This window comes from Odocoileus virginianus, chromosome 20 (genome assembly GCF_023699985.2).
Source record: "Odocoileus virginianus isolate 20LAN1187 ecotype Illinois chromosome 20, Ovbor_1.2, whole genome shotgun sequence".
Classification (NCBI taxonomy): domain Eukaryota; kingdom Metazoa; phylum Chordata; class Mammalia; order Artiodactyla; family Cervidae; genus Odocoileus; species Odocoileus virginianus.
In genome coordinates, this window is record NC_069693.1 from 57,047,325 (window position 1) to 57,065,404 (window position 18,080).

Consider the following 18,080-nt stretch of genomic DNA (forward strand, 5'->3'; position numbering starts at 1 on the left):
CCCTAAATATGACATGCTGGTGAAAAAAATCCAATCCCTACCCCAAAATATCCATAACTTGTATTTGGGTATCTACCTTTCCACACTACCCAATGTAAATATATGACATAAATATAAATATGTGAATTTTTGTGAAAACAGGACCACCTGTACCTATTATTGAAGCCTATTTTTCCTTAGTTTACAGTATATTATAAACATATTTCCATGTCATTCTACATCATTTGTGGTGGTGCCCAGGATTGAATTCTGTCCTGGGAATGTTCCGTGAATTGCTTCACTGGTGTCTTCTTGAACTTGTAAGTCGTTCCCATAAGGAAAGCTGCAAGTTACATCCTTGCACGTAAATCTTTGGCTACTTGTGACTGCATTTTTTTGCGTGCATTTTTAAGGATAAATTCATGGAATTTCTGGGTCAAAAGTTCCCTGCCTGTTAGAAGTTTTTGCCAGACTGTATGCTGGAGCCACACATGACTTATAGCTGTTCCCACGAGCAGCGAGAGGTCTCTCTTGCGCTGAGTGACAGGGTTCCCGGGCTGGCCCAGTGGGTAGCCACGGTGGGGGTTTAGGCTGTAGTACCCAGTGGGCGAGCAGCTTCGGGGTACCAAAGTCTGCCCCCATACACATCTGAATCCCCAGAGTCTATGACTGAGTTACCTTGTAAGTCAAAACATGCTTTGCCAGCTGTGATTAAACTAACGATCTTGAAATGGGGAGATTTTCCTGGATTCCTGAGTGGACCCCACGTAATCTCAAGCTTCTTATGAGAGGAGGTCAGAAGGGCCAGAATGAGAGAAGGAGATTCGATGATGGAAGCAGAGTCTGAGTGACGCGGGGCCACAGGCCGAGGAAGGCAGGCGACCTCGAGCAAGGGGAAAGGCCAGGAGAGGGGTTCTCCCCAGAGCCCCCAGAAGGAATGCAGCCCTCTCAACCCTTTGGACTTCTGACTTCAAGAGCTGGAGGGTAGCAAATTCATGTTGTTTGAGCCACTGAGTTTGGGGTAATTTGTTACAGCAGCAGTAAGAAGCTAATACATCTCCCTCCTGCTACCAGGCCCTAAAGCTTCACTATCTCAGGGACGAGGGCCTCCCTCTGGGCCCAGCAGCCTGATGACCTGACCTCTCTCTCCCCTGACCAGAGGCCCTCCAGCAGAGCATACCCAAGGTTCTGCGCCCGAGGACAGACAAGGAGGAGCCCTACCCCGGGGGCCCGTCCTTGACCAGACTATGAAATTACCCTCAAGGATGTTGGAAACTGGCCTTGCTTAAGGTCGCATGGTAAGTGTGAGGTGGTGCCAGGACCAAACCCCAAGGTCTAGCCTGGCAGGCTAGTGAGGCCCCCCATCCACTCCACTCAACTGAACCTCTTTTCTGTTCCAATCTGACTTGCCTTCCTGAAGAGAGGTGGTCATTCACATTTTAGCATGAATAAGACAGGACACCTGGTGCTGCATACTCCAGGTCAATGTGGTTTTACTACAGAGTAGTGGAGCTCAACTCTCATGTTGGAAACTATGCTTGGGGTGATGCTCCTTCTTACCAACCCCAGGGCTCACAGGGTCCTGCCAGCTACCTCCAACCCTGAAGTGTCCTTCTAGGTCTCCCCCAAACAAACTCTTTTGTGTCTGATTCTTTTGTGACCCAGTGGACTGTAGCCCGCCAGGCTCCTCTGTTCATGGGATTTCCCATCAAGTATATTGGAGTCGGTTGCCATTTCCTTCTTTCGGGGATTTTCCCAACCCAGGGATCAAACCCGCGCATCTCCTGCATTGCAGACCAATTCTTTACCACTGAACCACCTGAGAAGCCCACAAGCAGAGGAGCAGGGTTCAAAGCAGGTTAGCCTACTCCAGGACTTGCTGCCAGAGTTGGCAGGAAGAAACATTGGCTTACACAATCAATGTTTCAAAACCTAGAGATTTTATAAAACAATCTGGATTTCTAGATTCACTTGAAAAATCTGATTCACTAACTGATTCACTCAACCCAGCCAAAGCAGGAACAATTTGAAGAAGAAAATAAACTAGTATTGGATTTTAATCCAAAATGTAAAATAAATATCCATCAGTTCCTACTTATATAAATGATTGAATAAATAAATAAATAATGGGGACAATTTCCCAGACAGAAGAAATGCAAATAATTGATGTAGATACTGTATCATCACAGAGGTGGAACATAACCCCTCACTTCTTTTCAAAGGGTACACTGTTGAAAACTAAAGAAAAAAAGAGTCACTTTTTAGCAGAGTAACCTGACAAACACTGTCTCAGTCAGGGGTTCAAGGTCAACATCACATTGGTAAGAGTGAACCCTATTAATATGATGTATCCTTGAGATGATGTGTTGAGAATGTCATTTTATCTCTGGGTCTTCCTCCTAAAAACTCGTAACTCCAACCTAACTGTGAGAAAAACATCAGACAAATCCCAGTTGAGGGACATTGTATAAAATCCGTGATCAGTACTCTTCAAATCTGTCAAGGTCATCAAAAATAAGGTAAGTCTGAAAAACGGTCACAGTCCAGAGAAGCCTAAGGAGACATGATGACTACAGGTAATGTGGGATTCCTGGTGGGATCCTGGAACAGGAAAAGGACAGAAGGGAGAAGGAAGGAAATCTAATTAAAGTGTGACTTTAGTTAGTAAGGATGTATCATCGTTGGTTCATCAATGGTGACCAATGTAGGATCATTACACAGTGCCTGCTGTGCCTCCAAAGCCTCACTGCACTCTCCTAGGCTGGCTATGCTCTGGCAAAGCCTGGGGCACAGAGGCTCGGTTTGAGTGTCTGGAGAACTGGGTATGAAGCTTGTCTCTGCCCAGACTTACTCTGTGTCTGTGTGCGTTCATTTGCTAAGTTGTGTCCAACTCCTTTGTGACTCCATGGACTGTAGCCCATCAGTCTCCTCTGTCTTTTTCCAGCAAGAATACAGGAGTGAGTGGCCACGTCCTCCTCCAGGAGATCTCCTCCATCCAGGGATCAAACCTGCGTCTCCTGTATTGGCAGGTGGATTCTTTACCGCTTGAACCACCTGAGAAGACTTACTCTGGCCATGTCCAAATCCCCTTCCATCCGAGTGCCAGGAGCAACCGTAACCCCTGTCTCCCTGGGTCCCTGGTAACCCTTGAGGACACTCCCAGGGTGCTGGTGCCTGCTCAGACAGCCTGGTGTAAACCGCTAGTTGTGAGGTGCCCAGAGCCTGTTTTCTGCAGCACCGAGGAGTCATCTGGGGATCATTTGCCAGCTGGGTAGTAAGGGGGTGTTGGGCAGTGGGGGGTTGCTGGGCGGTGGCCAGGGGGGAGCAGCCACTGTTTTCTCACAGACACCTGGTCCTGCTGGCTGCTCAGTGCAATGACGGGGCCCCTCTGGCTGCTCCCAGCCCCACACCCAAGGCCCTGGGTCTCTACCTCGGAGTGAGGGAGGGTCTGGCCCGTGTTCTCTCTGCCAGCACTAAGGGATGAGCCTATGATGGCCTTTCTGGGAAAGCAGTCACAGGGGGCCAGTTGGAGGCACGGATGGTTTTAGAGATTGTGGTCCAGCCGCACCCCTCTGCTGGGTTTCCATTTCTCAATTCCCAGGGCCGGGAGAGGACACAGGAACAGTGGGCGATAAGAATTCAGACAGAGTGGGAAAGAAAGAAGGGGCGGAGCCGGGCTTCAGCAGGAAGGCGGGGCTTGGGGCAGTGTGTGTGTGTGTGTGTGTGTGTGTGTGTGTGTGTGTGTGTTTTGTGGGGGGGCACCTCTGAGACACCGCGCGGCCGGGCACCACACTTAACTGCGGCTTCCAGCTCAGGAGCCCCGGACCAGCTGGATGCGGGCGGGTGGGCGCGGGCAGGACTGCCTGCCAGACACACACAGAAGGCCCTTTGAGGGGGTGGCAGCTGTCACCCCAGACCCCCCTCTGCTTGCTGTGGCCCTGCCTGCCGCCTCTAGTCCGGGAAGGGCCCCCGGGAAGCGGGGACTGTTTGTACGTGGTGGGCAGCGGAACAGAGTGGTCAGACCCCGGTACTGCCTTCTGGTAGCTGAGGGGGCTCAGAGCCTCGGTCTGTTAGAAGTAACCGCGGGGACTGCAAGGGGGACAGGGGGCGGGGCAGCTAGGATGCGCAGGTATGTGCTCAGACTTGGGCACCACGGCAGCTGCGCAACAGCTGAAGAAACTGGGGGTTAACCCAGAGAAAGGAAGGCTCAAGCCCTGGAACGTCTGTCTTCGATGTCTGAAGCCCGGGCTCCGGGGCAGGGCTGGCCCTTCAGCGGGGATAAGCAGGAGGCAGGATCCTCCCCAGGAGCCAGGCCAGCTCTGTTCGGTGACCTGGATCAGCCAGGCTGTTTCCGGGAGTCGGGCGCTCAGCATCCCTGAGGAGGAGCAGTCAGGGGAGGCAGCGCCGGCGAGGAACGTTGGGCCTCGCTGCTTGGGGGGATACGGGTGGGGGTGGAGAGGGGTCCCGAGGCCTTCAGCGGGGAGAGCGGGAAAGGTTTCTAGGAGCCCTGATCGGCTGACTTGCAATCGTCCTCAGACACGGGCTGGGAGCCCGGCCAGACCACAGGGCAGGCGGCCAGCGCCCTGGGCTGGGCAAAGTGGGGTTGGGGGTGGGGTGGGGTGGGGTGGGCGTTCAGGCTTCCAGAGCCGGCAGGCAGGCAGGAGATGGTGCGCCTCGAGGTGGTCCCTGACCGATGGGTAAAGGGCGGAGACCGAGCCCTGTCGCCGTGTTGGGCCGACAGAAAAAGCCCGGGGTCCGGGGTCCTCGCCTTTAACGCGGCCGCAGGCGGCGGAGCTCCGAGGGGGAGGGGCGGCGCTAGCGGCGCATGCGCGGCGCGGGCTGGGGCGGCCGGACAGTCCAGCGGCCGGGAGCGCGCGGGAGCCCTGAGAGCGCCGGGACCCCGCGCCGGGAGCGCGCAGGAGCCCCGAGAGTGCCGGGAGCGCGCGCCGGGAACGCGCAGGACCTCCGGGACCGCGCGGGAGCCCCGAGAGCGCCGGGACCGCGCCGGGGGCGCTGAGCGCGGCGGACCGAGCGCCCCGCCTGCCGGCGCCGCTGCCCGTCTGGGCCCCGGGAGCGGCGGCCAAGATGTCCGTGCCGGTGAGTACCGACCGCCGGCCTGGCCCGCTCCTGCCCCCACCGGGCCCGCGGCCTCGCGCCGCCCGGGGCGGCGGGGGGCGGCTCCCCGAGGCCGGCCTCCGCGCCCCCGCCTTTCCCTGCGCCCTCTCCCTGGGGACCCGGGTCGGGCGGGGTCCGCGCCGGCACCCAGGAGCAACCCCCCCCCCCCCCCCCCCCCCCGCCAAGGTGGCCAGGCCCGGCGGGGAGAGGGCCCGGCCGCTCCCCTGGACCCCCTCCAGGCGGCCGGGCCGGCTGAGGGGGCGGGGTCCACGTACCCCCACCGGGGGTCCGCCTGGGACCGCCGCCCTGCGGTGCTCAGGGGCCTCCCCGGCCGGGGCCCGGATGTTTCTCTCCGCGACCCCTCGCGCCCAGGCCGGCTTAGCGGTGGGGATCTGCGCCCACCCTTCAGAACCCGAGGATGCACTCTCCGGGAAGTTACCTCTGCCGTTGAAGCCCCCAAGGGTGCAAGCCCTCGCCTCTTCTTACCCCCCTAGCCGTGGGGGCTTCTCTTCTCACCTGGCACCCTCTCCTGCTAGCCCAGCAAGCAGGCTCGGGCGACCCCACCCCGGGCTCCACACAGGCCGGTCACCTGCAGGCATCTGAGCCCCGCCTGCGAGGGTGGCCAGTGGTCCCCGTTGCCCTTGGTCACCAGGCCTCAGATGCAGCCCCCAGCCCGCTTTGCAGAGGCACCACCTGAGGTGCGGGCTGCTACCCTACTTCCTGCTGGGAAGAGGGCCTTGTGCTGTAAAGCCCTGGCCTCCAGCCATTGTTTCCTGGTGGCCTTTAGGGGTTTTCCCTCTGACAGGAGGGGGCAATGGTCCCTGGGTGCATGTCCACCTGGCCTGTCTGTGGAACTGCTTCCCACTTGGGGGACCCCATCCTTACGATGAGGCAGACAGTTTGGGGCTTCTTGGCAGGGCAAGTGGCCTTTTAATTAACCACCATAGAGTGCGCATGGAGATTATCGGAGAAGAGATGCTGTGTAAGAGCGAAGCATTGTTATTATGGAATTAAAGATCCCAGCTCCTGCCCGCCTCCAGAAGCGGTTAATGCAGAGTTACAGATGAAAAAATTAGGGCTTCCAGACCGTGCTGATGTGAACCCCCCACCCCCGTCTGTTCTGGTTCTGAGCATAATTGCCTCATCTTTAGGAAGAAAGAAAGAAGACAGAAAATGCCTGCCAAGTCCTTCTCCTGCTCTGCCTTCCTGCAAGGCTCTGGGTCCTTTCTGGCTCAGGGCATCAGGGCACCTGCCCTGACCCTGTTGGGCACTGACCAGAGAGACGAGGTGGGCCACCTAAGCCTGCCCGAGGGCCGGAGTCTCCAGGGCATGAGTGAACAGAGAATGGGACTTTTAGGCCACATCAGAGCCTGGACAGCCTGAGTTTGGGAGGTCCATGCTCGCTTTTGTGTGGTTTTCCACAGTCACAGCAGAGGTTTGGATACAGGGTCTGGGATGGCACCCGGACCCCTCGCCTGAGCACTCTGGGCAGCCTTCCTGGGCTCTGTGCCTCCGTGGCCCCGTCTGTGAGAGGAGAGGGCTGGTGTGAGGGCCCCACTGTGGGTGCGACTTGCACAGACAGGCACCGTTGTGGACACCTGCCCTGGACACCTGCGGTCCATCTTTGCCCTGTCCGTCCACACTGCCAGCTCCACATCTTCTCCCACCCTTCCGTCTGCAGCCGCAGCCCTTGGAGTTTCTGCAGGGGGAGTGGGGGGGTGTCTCCCTCTGTCCACACATACCGGACTATCGAATCACCCTGGGTCTCTCCCGGGCCCGCTGGTGATGTGTGAACTGGTGGCACTGGGAGACGAAGTTCATTTTCGGAGCAGCCATGAAATGTTCAGAAAATTGCTTTCATGTGCTGGTGAGTGGTGAGGCCAGCCTCCTGCTCAAGCCCTGCTCTGGGAACCCAGAATGATGACCGCCCACGTGGTGCTCACAGACACGTTTGGGTTTTAAGCATACCCGTTCATTTGGGCAGTCTTTTCCTGGATGGGGCTGACGCAGGCACTTTGGCCCACAGCAATTACCAGATGCTTCAGAATGGGGTGGGAGGCAATGGTGGGGGCCAGGGGGGAAAAGAGGTTGGGACAGGCCAGATTGGGCCAGGAGGGACCTCCTGAGTGTCAGAGCAGGGGGACCCTCCAAGGACCAGCTGGTCTCACTCCATCATCTGACCCACATGTGGTCTGGGGCTTCCCTGGTGGTTCAGACAGTAAAGAATCTTCCTGCAATGCAGAAGACCCGGGTTCAATCCCTGGGTCAAGAAGATCCTCTGGAGGAGTGCATGCAATCCACTCCAGTGTTCTTGCCTGGAGAATTCCATGGACAGAGGAGCCTGGTAGGATACAGTCCGTGGGGTCGCACAGAGTCAGACATGACTGTACAACTGACTGGGGCCCAGAGAGAGGACGGCACGCAGGGTCCTCCTGACCCCCCGCCTCATACTCCCGCCTGTGCCCTGAGCTGAGGGCAGAGTTCACACAGCGCCAGGAGAGGCACTTCCTGGCTGTTCTCTGATGTCTGCCCTCCTCTCAGGCATGGCTGCTCAGCGCCCAGGCCCACCTCCTCTCTCTGGGCAGGCAGGAGACGTTTGGTAAGGGAAATGGCTACACCACTCACCCGAGAGCCCTGGTGGACACTGGCATGATCTGAATTTAGGAGTGACGCTGCCCCCCAGCACTGTCAGGCAGGAAGCTGGCTTCCAGCTGCTAGAGAAGTTGTCTGCTGCCTGTTCCTGCTGCTTGTTCCCTGTCTGTGAAATGGGCACAGCCGCTCCAGCCTCTCCTCTGCTCCTGTATTAAGTGAGGGACAGGTTCTTTCAAGGAGCCAGGTGCTGACGTGTGTGGAGCGTTCCCTGTGCCGGGCGCTGGGCTCCAGGAGGCCCTGTCATCCTGCCAGGTCGCACGGCCACTGAGGGATGGGGCCAGGCTGGGAACCGAGTCAGGCGGCGTCCAAAGCCAGCAAGCGAGCGTGGCCTCTGTAATTGTGGGCCTGCGGCCTGCTGAGCCGTGCTGAGGCCAGGGCTGCTGAGAAAGCGCCCCTCCGCTCGTGGCTTTCTGAGCATGAGTTCGAGTCAGCCCTTCAGCACCCATGGAGCTTCTGGGGCTCCATGGAGCACCGTGGGGCTCCTGGGGCTCAGGGTGGCCAGGCAGCTCTCTGGGGAGGTGTGGCAGGGCGGATCAGCCCATCGGGAGATCCGTGGAGCAGGAGTGGCACCTGGTTGAGCCTCTGCCAATGGTCCCGGGGTGCCCTTTGTACCCGGCTCTCTGCCAGTTGCTGCCACTGCTGGAGAGCTGGCCAGGGGACTGGGTGGCTCCGGCCTGGGCAGCCAGGCCAGAGGCGGCGGGGGCCTGGGAGGACGGGTGCAGAAGAGAGCAGCAGAGCTCAGCAAGCCCAAGTCCAAGGTCCTCGCTTCAGGTTCCAGAGCTCCGGGCACGCCCCCCCACACCGGCCTTGGCTGGGAAGTGACCTCTGACCCCACAGTGCTTCCCCTGTCCCTCCTCTTGTTCAGCAGAGGCCCCCTGCGGGAAGCCCTCCACGATTCCCAGCAGTGGTCGTGCACTCATCATCAGGGGGTTGTCTCGTTGCTGTCAGGTTCCTAGGGCAGGACCCGGGCCCGCCTGGCTCCTCTCTCTCCAGCCTGCTCACCTGCTGAGGAGGTGGTCCAAGGAGCACCGATGACCCCTGGCCAGCCCCCACACCCCGGGGTCTGCGTCCCTGCACAGGCACTGGAAGCCCAGCTGATGGTGATGGGGCCCCAGAGAGTCGCTTCTGGGGGGACAGTGTTTGGCGGGTTGAGGGCCGTGGCTCCAGAATGATGGGGCAGGGTCGTCTGTACCTTGAGCGAACCCCTGAACCTCTCTGAGCCTGTGTCCTCTGTATTCTGGGGATCATAAGGGCACTGAGATCTTGGGCTTTTATGAGATCTTGGCGAGGTTTGCAGAAAGCTTTCTCTAAGAGGCTAATAAGTCATAGCAGCTACTGTTGTTGAGGTTATTATCTTTATCCTGCCACTGGTGGCTGGTGCGATAGCCAAGACCACTCCTGGCTCCTGCACAACCAGCCCCCTGCCCCCATAATTCTCCACGGCTTGCCCAGTCTGCCTCCAGTAGCCCTTTTTTTGTGGCCCATTCCTGCCAGGCCTTAAGCTGTAGGAGGACCCTGGCCACTCCCCTGCCTGCCTGTGGGACCCCTGTCTCTCAGCATTGGATGGGCAGGTACTTGCCCTTACCCAGCAGATGGAGTGCCCTCCAGTGGTGCCAACAGCGGGCCCACTGTGCCCCAGGCCGGCTGGATGCCCTGCCCTGAGTGCCCCCAAGAGTGGGTGCCGTGTAGCAGGAGGTGGAAGCTGCTGGATCTGTGCGCACAGGGCTGATTTCAGATGTGGTCAGAGCAGCCTGCCGAGCATGGGAAGGCTAGGTGGGAAGGAGACACTGTGGGGTGTATCCTGGCCCCTCCAGGAGGGGGCTCTAGCTTATGACTGAGGTAGGACCGCAGAGCTAGGAGGCGGCCCCTCCTGACCTCCCCTCCCGTGGCCCAGCAGGAGGTGTGCTCCCCGCGCTCAGCTGCGCCTCACCAGCCTCTGACAGGGCTTCATCACAGCCGCTTGCTGTGATTGCATCCTAGTCTCACTCCATCATTTCTTTGGCTTTCTCTTAGTTTACTGAACCACTGTCTCCCTCTCTTCAAGACAAAGATCTGGGGACAGGTCAGGGACCTGGGAGGTGGTGATGGATGCCCACTAGGAGAGCTGGTCACAAGTTACAGCTTTCTAAAGTTAATCCCTTCTCTAAGGTTTTTTTTTTTTTCCCAGGAATTCAATTTTATTATTTAAACCCTACCAAATTCCAGTAAGGATTTTAAACAGATTATAGTGAAGGACAGAGTTTGGGATCATCACAAAATCCAGAGCTTTGTAATGTATGGGGTATGTAGGCATACAAATTTAACTTGACACTCCCTGACAGCCAGAGCAAAAAGTAACGCATTGGGTTTAGGATCGCAATACCTACTTTTTGGTATTCCTAATGCCCTTTATTGTTTCCTCTGTGATATGTTTTATTTTTACCAATTGAGACTCTCTTAACTGAGAAGGTTTTCTATGTAGTGAAATGCACAGACATTAGGTGTACAGTTGGATAAGTTTTGACTAATGTAGACCCCATGTAACCATCAACGAATCATGGTGCTGAACCTCTCCATCATCTCAGAAAGTTCACAGGTACTACCTTACTGTAAAGTGTGCCCCACCCCTATAATGTGGTCAACATTGGTTTTTTTGTTTTTTCAAAAGGAAAAACTATGATTATCCCATGACCCATTTTAGGAAATTAATTTTTACCGGTGTGTGGTTGACTTATAGTGTTGTGTTGATGTCTGGTGGTCAGCATTGTGATTTCTCTCATCATGGAAGGGTTTCACCTATTCTTGAACTTGATGCAAGAGGAAGCATATCATAGTGTATACTCTTTGGGGTCTGACTTCATTCAGCAAAATGATTTTGAGATTCTCACCCACAGGGTGTGTATCAATAGTTCTGTCTTCGCTGCTGTGCTGAGCAGTCCACTTCTGACTCTACGTCCTGCTCTCTTGCTGATGGATGTCTGTCTCTAGTCCTGTGTGCTGAGTGCTTTTAATACTAGGACATACTAGCGTTGGTGATGGTATAATACCCGATTTCAGTATTTTATAAAACCTGATATCCAGGCCTGTGTGCCTTGAGGCATGCCCAGAGAGTTGTCTGTGTTCCCTAAATGCCGAGTTCCCCAAAGTACCGTGATTGTTCAGAGCGGTGTGACACGTGCCTTCTTGTCCACAGCCCTCCCTAGGTATCCGGGGCTCAAATCCCCTCTTCCTGAGCTGATGGGGAGAGGCTTCTAAGAGGAGATGGAGCTCTCTTGGGAGCTGCCCCTGTCTCTCCACCCTCCCTGGTTTGGATGGATTCCTGGGCTCCCCACTTTGTCCCTGGCTGCCCGCCAAGGCACCCCGCCAGGCAGTCACTCCGCAGGTCCCGAGGACCCCTCAAGAAGCTCCAATGGGGGAGGCTGGCTTGAGAGCCGCTCCTATCCACGTGCTGTGCTTCACACCCCGGGAGTTGTTGGCATGACTGTGCTATTTTTTACAAACCTTGACTTACTTTTTTCTGTATAATGAGCCTGAGCAAAAGAGTCACACGCTGCTCAAATGCCACCTCCTCAGAGAGGAGCCCGCATCTGTATAAAGGAGCCCTCTCTGTTCCCTGCTGTCTGTGTCGTCCTCCCCAGACATTCTGTGTCTCGCCGCTGCCCCCCACACCCACCCTGGAGTGGACGTTCCCCAAGGACAAGGACTTGTTTTCTGGCAGTGGTGTTCCAGCGGGGAGCAGGTGCTGGAGGGTGTGTCCTGATAGACCCCGTTATGGCCACACCCCAGTCGCCGGGCTGAGGGGAGACCCTGCCCACCTCTCCACGGTGGCTGGGGGTCTGGGGGCACCTGTGCTTCGCAGAAAGGTTTTTGCTGCAGAACCGCCCAGGGGGTGTGGAAATGCAGGGCTGGGAGAGCAGGGGCGGCTTACCGGAGGGCACTTGTGCACGAGATGTGGGTGCCCAGGAGCGTGCCTGGTGGGGCAGGGCTGGTGTCTAAGGTGGAGGCGTGAATGTGCCTGCAGCCTCCTGGCCTGTGATTACATTTAACATGTGCCATCCCAGAGGCTGTGAGAGACGCAGCGACCACGGAGGCCCCACACCGGGTGGACTCAGAGCTCCTGGCCTGCAGGCCAACCCGGAGGAGGACCAGTGGGCCAGGGGCGCCTGGAGCACCCTGCAGGCTGGAGCAGGCGCGGAAGGGCGGGGCCCTGTGCGGCCCCACCATCGGGGGCCGCGTTAGCCTGGGGCTCCTGGGTCCCTCCTGTGACCCCACCGGCTCCCCGACCCCCACTGATGTCGGGGCCACACTGATCCCCTCGGGGGCCGCGGTGGGTGCTGGCACCTGTCCTCCGGCAGAAGCGGGTGGAGGCAGCAGATGGCATGTTCAGTCGCCCCTCCCCTTGCCCTCGCGCCGGGGCCGGTTGCCATGGGAGAGGCAGGCAGATGGCGGGCTGGTGCTGCCTGACCACACCCTGGCCCTGCCGCCCAGGCTGCCCGCCAGAGCTCAGCCGCCCAGCTTTCTCTCCGAGGACAGGGGCTCGTCCCAGCCCTCCCTTCTCCCACCCCCCGCCCTCCCCCAGGCAGTGCTGAGGGGCCGCTGTGGGGGCGAGGACCAGGGGAGGGGTGAGGGCCCAGGGAGTGGGGTCCCGGTGCCAGCCGGGGAGGGGGGCAGGCCTCTGTGCACAGAAGTGGGGGAGCTGGTTGTTGGCTCTCTGAGGCACACAGGAAGAGAAGGGGGCTCTCAGGCTACTGGGGTCCGCACCCAGGGCTGGGGCAGAGAGCCCCTGGGAAGCGCCCCAGCCATGTGAGCAGAGCCCCAATCTGAAGCCAGCACCTCCCTGCAGGTGCCTCTGTGCCTGCTTAATTTTCAAATTAGAAAAGCAATTAAAAGAATTAGGAGACTGTGCTGCCCTTGAAAGAGCCTGAGGCAGGGAGGGAGCTGCCTTAAGGTGGGGGTCCAGGCTGTCCAGCCCCCCAGCTCTGGGTCTGCCCCACACTCTGCCCTGGTCCTGCCCTTGCACCCAGACCCCTGGGGGCTGACCCGGGGTCCTGCGGGGGGACTGGAGCCTGCCCTACAGCTGGTCACCGCCATAATGACACATGGACGCCCGTGGTTTCTCCACCTGGAGGGCAACGCTTCATGGCTCCAGCCCCCGGGGGCTGCTCTGTCTGGGGTCCCCTGGGGTGCTCCTCTGTGGGAACACGCCCTGGTAGCCGGTCTGCACTTTGTGGCTCTGTCACTTTCTGGAGGTGTGCCGGGGCAAGGCCCTGCCCCTGTCCGAGCCTCTGGGTGGGATGGTTCTGTCCTGGCCCCGGGAGGGCGATGTGTGGGGCGGCAGCCGTGTGACAGTGGTTCTTGGCGTAGCTGGGCCCCTGCGGGGTCCTGCCCCCTTGCCTGCAGGGCTGGCTCCGCCTCACAGGCTGCCTTGGAGCCTGCTGGTGTGCGTGGCCAGCCCAGGGCCAGGCGTCCACCACGGCCTTCCAGAGGCATCCTTTCTTCCTGTCCCTGTGGCTGGCAGCCCTCACCTCCGGCCTCAGGAAATCCTTCCCTGCTGCTGCGCCCTTGGAGCCGGCCGGCCCCCCTCAGTGCTGCTGGGAAAGCCCAGGCTTAGGAGAAGGCGGCTGTCTGAGCCACTTGGAGCTAGCCATTTCAGTCCACGCTTAACTTGGCATCAGCATTTTCTTGCATGATTTTAGCCTTTGAAAGTGGCCATCTTAATAGCTGCACAGGATTCCATCGAGAGGTTCTGGTGGCCCAACCAGTCCGCTATAGCTGGGCATTTACATTATGCCTCTCTTTGTTTGCTGTTATAAATGCTGCCACAGACATTGTTGGGGCTAAAGCAAGAACTGTTCTTTGTGCTGTGGGTCTGACGTCGACAATAAGACCCCCTGAAGCCCAGAGGGCAGGCGCCGTGTCTCCTCACTCAAGGCCCAGGATCGCCAGCAGCGCCTGCCCCAGCGGGCCGGTGATGGACGCACGGGAACCAACAGCCTGGGGCGCGGGCCACCATCGGCCTTGCACAGACAGCTGCTCCCCCGGGGACTGGGGGGACACCTCAGCTGTGAGTGCGCCCACAGCCTGGCAGAGGGGCAGCCGCTGGGTTGACCACGGTGCTCTGGGAGGAGCTGGCGCTCTGCTGGCTTCTCCCAACCTGTCCATCCTTTCCGTCCCGGCCATGCGGTGCGGTCACCCTACAGGGTGGCCTTCGTGTGGGAGGGGCGCTCCCGGGCCCCCTTCTGAGCTCACTGTGTCTGAGGATGGTGCTTGGGTCCTACATACTTGTCCCTTGGGGCCTCTGAGTGTGGCAAGGTCCTCGGCTTCCCTGGGCACCCCTGCTCCATGACCCCCTTTCTGCCCTACAGGTCCTGAAGGTGCCGCAGGGGGTTCAGGGTGGGCTGCGCTCTAGCAGCCCCTCCGGCCCTCTCTTCAGGGATTGCAGTCTGTGGAGTGGGGTGGGGGGGGCGGGAAACTGGGTCTCAGCCTCTTCATCTGGAAAATGGGGCGAATTGGGAAGCTTGTGCAGGATCACTGTGGGCACGAGGTGAGCATGTGATCATATAGAGGCCTTGGCCCAGGGCTGGACTGAGCGCTGTCCTGGGGGCTGCGTCCCTTGGCCGTTGGCCTGGGAGGGTCTGCTCCCCCACAGACCCGCGGAGCTGCCCAATGGGCGCCCCTCCCCCAGATCCCCAGGCAGGCCTGGAGGGGGCACCCCACTCCCCCTTCAGCCTCTCCCCTTCCAGCACAGTGGGGCACAGATCCCGGGGCCTGGATTCTAAAGCGGAAATGCCATTCTGGGAGGCACAGTCTTGGGGGGGTGGGGAGTTTAAGTGGAAAAGGAGCAAATTTTTGAAATGCCTGGGCCAGAGCTGGGTTCTCCTCCCCCGCCTGCCCGCCCACTAGAGCAGCCCCGCCCCCGTGCGGCTTTAAACCAGCCCCGCGGAGGGAGGGTCTCTGGTCTTGTTCCCAGCGGCTTCCTCGCTCTCCCAAGGCCGGCTCAACAAGGATGTCCCTGCCCATCTCTGTGGAGACCTGCTGCCTGGCTGTGGAGCCTGGCCCCCACCCCACTCTCCACCCGAGTGGAGACCCCGGGAAAACCTAAGGACCCCCTCCACTCAGCATGGACAGGTGTTCACTCACGGCCCGCTGTTCTGATGTTTCCTTGGAAGCCGAGGTGCTAGTCAGGCTGAGGACAGGGCAGGCCCACGGCTTCCTTTCTGACTTTGGGGCGCAGGCTTGGGAACAAGCGGGAGGGGACACCCTTGGCAGCATTTCCCTGAGAGCTGGCTCTCCTGTGGGGAACTGGGCTGTTTCGAAGGGCACAGGGGGCCAGTCCTAAGGTGGCCATAGGTGGCAGCTTGTCCCGTTCCTTCTTGAGGACTCTGGGTCCCCCTGTGTCCAAACCCTGCTGCTCTTTACCCACACGCTGTGCTGAGAGTTCCGTCCAGTGGTTCCCCAAACACTTTTGGGGGAAATGCAGATGTCTGGATTCCCCCCACTCCCAGTTTTTCTGAAGGAAGGGACCTAGGAATCTGTCTCTTAACAAGCTTTCCAAGAGATCTATGACCAGCCAGCCCCTTCCTTTTATACATGAGGGAGAGCCTGCCCATGGTAGCACACCTGGAGAGGGGCTGTCAGCCTGGGTGTCAGTGGAGGGACACCTTTGGGTCTTCCTCCAGCTTGTATGTGTTTTATAGGCCACCCCCGGGCGTTCTCTACAGGATATGCCCCACTGCTTCGCTGGCATTCCGAGCTGCCTGAGGGTGTCTGCACACTCAGCAAGTGGCTCGAGAAGGCAGCCTGTGGGAGAACCCCAGGTGGAGCCGGCTCCATCCTAGATCTCCCTGCAGACCGCCGTGCAGCCCTGGACCACGTTCAGAGACGGTCACAGCTTGTCTCCTAGGGAGGGGTGCCCTCCCTAGGTGCCCTCCACTCAGCTTCCCATAGTGCTTCTCCCTCCTGGCCATTCCCATCAGCATCCCTCCCAGCACCTGCTGCTGAAACAGGGGAGTTGTTGGGCCAGAGGTGTCAGCCTCCACAGGGCTGACTGAGGGATCTGGTTGGGGGCAGAGGCCTGGGGGCAGCACTAGGAAAGCTGGATTCAGTTCGGAGCAGGGGGTAGATGGACACGCTTCTTGTCCCCGGTGCGCTGGAGCCTCCCGCACACTGTGGCTGTTAGAACACGATGCGCTCCGGGCCTCCTCTCCCCGCCTTACCCACAGAGACAGCTGCCGTCCCCGGCTTCCCTGCCGTCCCCGGCTTCCCTGCCGTGTCTTCACATCCTGGGGCTCTTAAGACACCACAGGCCTGACCAGAGTCGGTGCGGTGGTCGGAATCTTAGTTTTCTGCCAGCTGGGGCATGCTCCTCCGGGTGCAGATCTGAGTCGGACTGTTGGATGGACACGTGTGAAATGACCTGCGCTGGCTGGCGGGGAAGGCTGGCGCCCTTGGGGCTACCACGGCCGCAGAAGAGGCGGGCAATCCCGGCAGTCTTACCGAAAGAGGAAGGCCTTGGCCTTTCAGGAGGGTGCGTGCTCGCCCTCGGTGGAGGGCAGGGACAGGCCTTCGGAGCGCGGGGCAGGCGGGTTCCTGGAGCCCCGCGCAGTCCCGGCACCGGGGGCGGGGGCGGGGGCGGGGGCTAGGCGGGCCCTGCTCGGCGCCCCGCCCCCGGGCCGGCGGCCTATTTGCATGGGGGCCCGAGTGGCCAATGGGTGCGCGCGGCCGGGCACGCCGGAGCCGGGCGAGGCGGCGGGCGGGGCGCGGCGGGCCGGCCCTGGGCGGTGGCAGTGGCCAGGGAGGCGCTGAGGCGGCTGGACCCGGGCCCGGGAGCCGGGCGGCTTCGGGGCGCTCGGGACGCCGCGAGTGCGCGGCGCGGGCGGTTCGCTCTGCGCCCCCGCGGGGAGCCCAGGCTCAGCGGACACCATGAACTACCTGGTGAGCGCGGCCGGGTCGGGGTCCGCGCACCCGGGGTCGTCCGCGGAGGTCCCCCGGCTCTGCCCGTACAGGGGCGGACCGGGCGGGCCCAGGCGGGAAGGGGTTAAGTGAGAGGCATTTCCTGCCGGACCCGCGGGTCCTGGGAACGGCCGCCGCGGGGGCGTGGGGCCGGGGTCCTGGGAACCCCCTCTGCGCGGCCCGGGCTCGCGAAGGCAGGGGCTGTGGGGGACCGTAGGCGCCGCGGGCCGCAGGGAAGTTCCTGGATCCGGGAAAGTCGCTGGCCGCAGGCCTGCTCCCGCCTGCCGGCCGCGCCTGCCGGGTGACCTTGGGCCTGAGAGCCGCGTCTCCGAGCCCCCCTCCATCGCCTGGAGCAACGACCCGGGGCCCCCTGGGCCGTGAATTTCCAGGAGGCGAGGTGGTGCTCCGTGTGTTTTGGGGGTCGGTTGCCCCTGTCCCAGGCTAGGGATCGAGGGCGCCGGGAGCAAGTGCGTGGTCCGCGGATAAGTTAATAATTAACCTCCGGGTCGTCAGCGTTGGATTCCGGGATCCGGGGCGGGCTCCTCTCGGTTATGGCCTTCGCTCGCTGCAAAAGGAGTTGTAGGAGCTGGACGGCGGGCAGGGCAGTCCAGGCCCACGCGGCGGTCCCATCCCGGGCCCTCGCCTCCGCGGGTGGAGCGTGCGAGCCGGGAGGTGGCCGAAGCCCGGGCTTCCGTCCCTGGGTTGCTGCTGCGCTCGGCGGAGCCCCGGGTGGTGGTGACGGGTTCGGAGAAGCTGCAGTTTGCCGAGGCCTGGGGGAGGTCGGGGAGTGTGAGGGGTTAGGGCCCGGGGAGTTGTCGGGGTCTCCCATCTCTAGCTGGTCGTGAGAACAGGGAGCTTGTTTTCTCCCCAGCCTTAAGAGTCTCAGTTGGGAGGTCCTCTCCAGGTTTGCTGTGCCGGTTGCAGCTAGGCCCGGCGGTGGCCTCATCTCCCCCATGACCATTTCCTTTCCAGGGTGGGGAGCTGATGCTAGGCTGGAGGGACGTCAGGGCTAACAGGCTTAGAAAAGCAAGAGAGAGGCCCGGGTGCAGGTGGAGCTTGGCCGGAAGGGAGTCTGGGAGGAGCTGTTGGCAAGCCCTCTTGGCACTGGCACCCACCACCCACTTGACCTCGGCTAGGGGAGAGTCCAGTGGGTGCAGTGTAGAGGCAGGCTAGGGCAGCCCCAGGCTCTGCCAGGACAGTCAGCCTCCGCTCTGGAGAGCTGGATGCTTATGCTGAACAGAGGTGTCAGCGCTGCGGGCTGGCCCCGTTTGCCCAGGCTTGGGCAAGGGACTGAACTGAGGGCAGTGCCCCGGGAGTGCTGCCCGAGCGGGAGAGGCCCCCAGACAGCTGCTCCCCCCAGGTGCAGATGGGGGCACTGAGGCCAGAGAGGGACGTTACAGTCC

The 18,080-nt window shown here is 60.2% G+C and overlaps 1 protein-coding gene across 2 annotated transcripts in view; it reads left to right on the forward strand.

The window, feature by feature from the left end:
- The first annotated feature begins 4,614 nt into the window (after window positions 1–4,614).
- Window positions 4,615–18,080, forward strand: part of BCAR1 (BCAR1 scaffold protein, Cas family member) — a 34,025-nt gene continuing 20,559 nt past the window's right edge. The window contains exon 1 of one of the 2 annotated variants that reach the window (XM_070451537.1): window positions 4,615–5,076. In XM_070451537.1, coding sequence (XP_070307638.1) covers window positions 5,065–5,076 — 12 coding nt within the window. In that variant the 5' untranslated portion in view covers window positions 4,615–5,064. Of the gene's footprint in view, window positions 5,077–16,443; window positions 16,660–18,080 lie in introns of those variants that run through there. The other variant, XM_020883991.2, reaches the window with a different exon arrangement.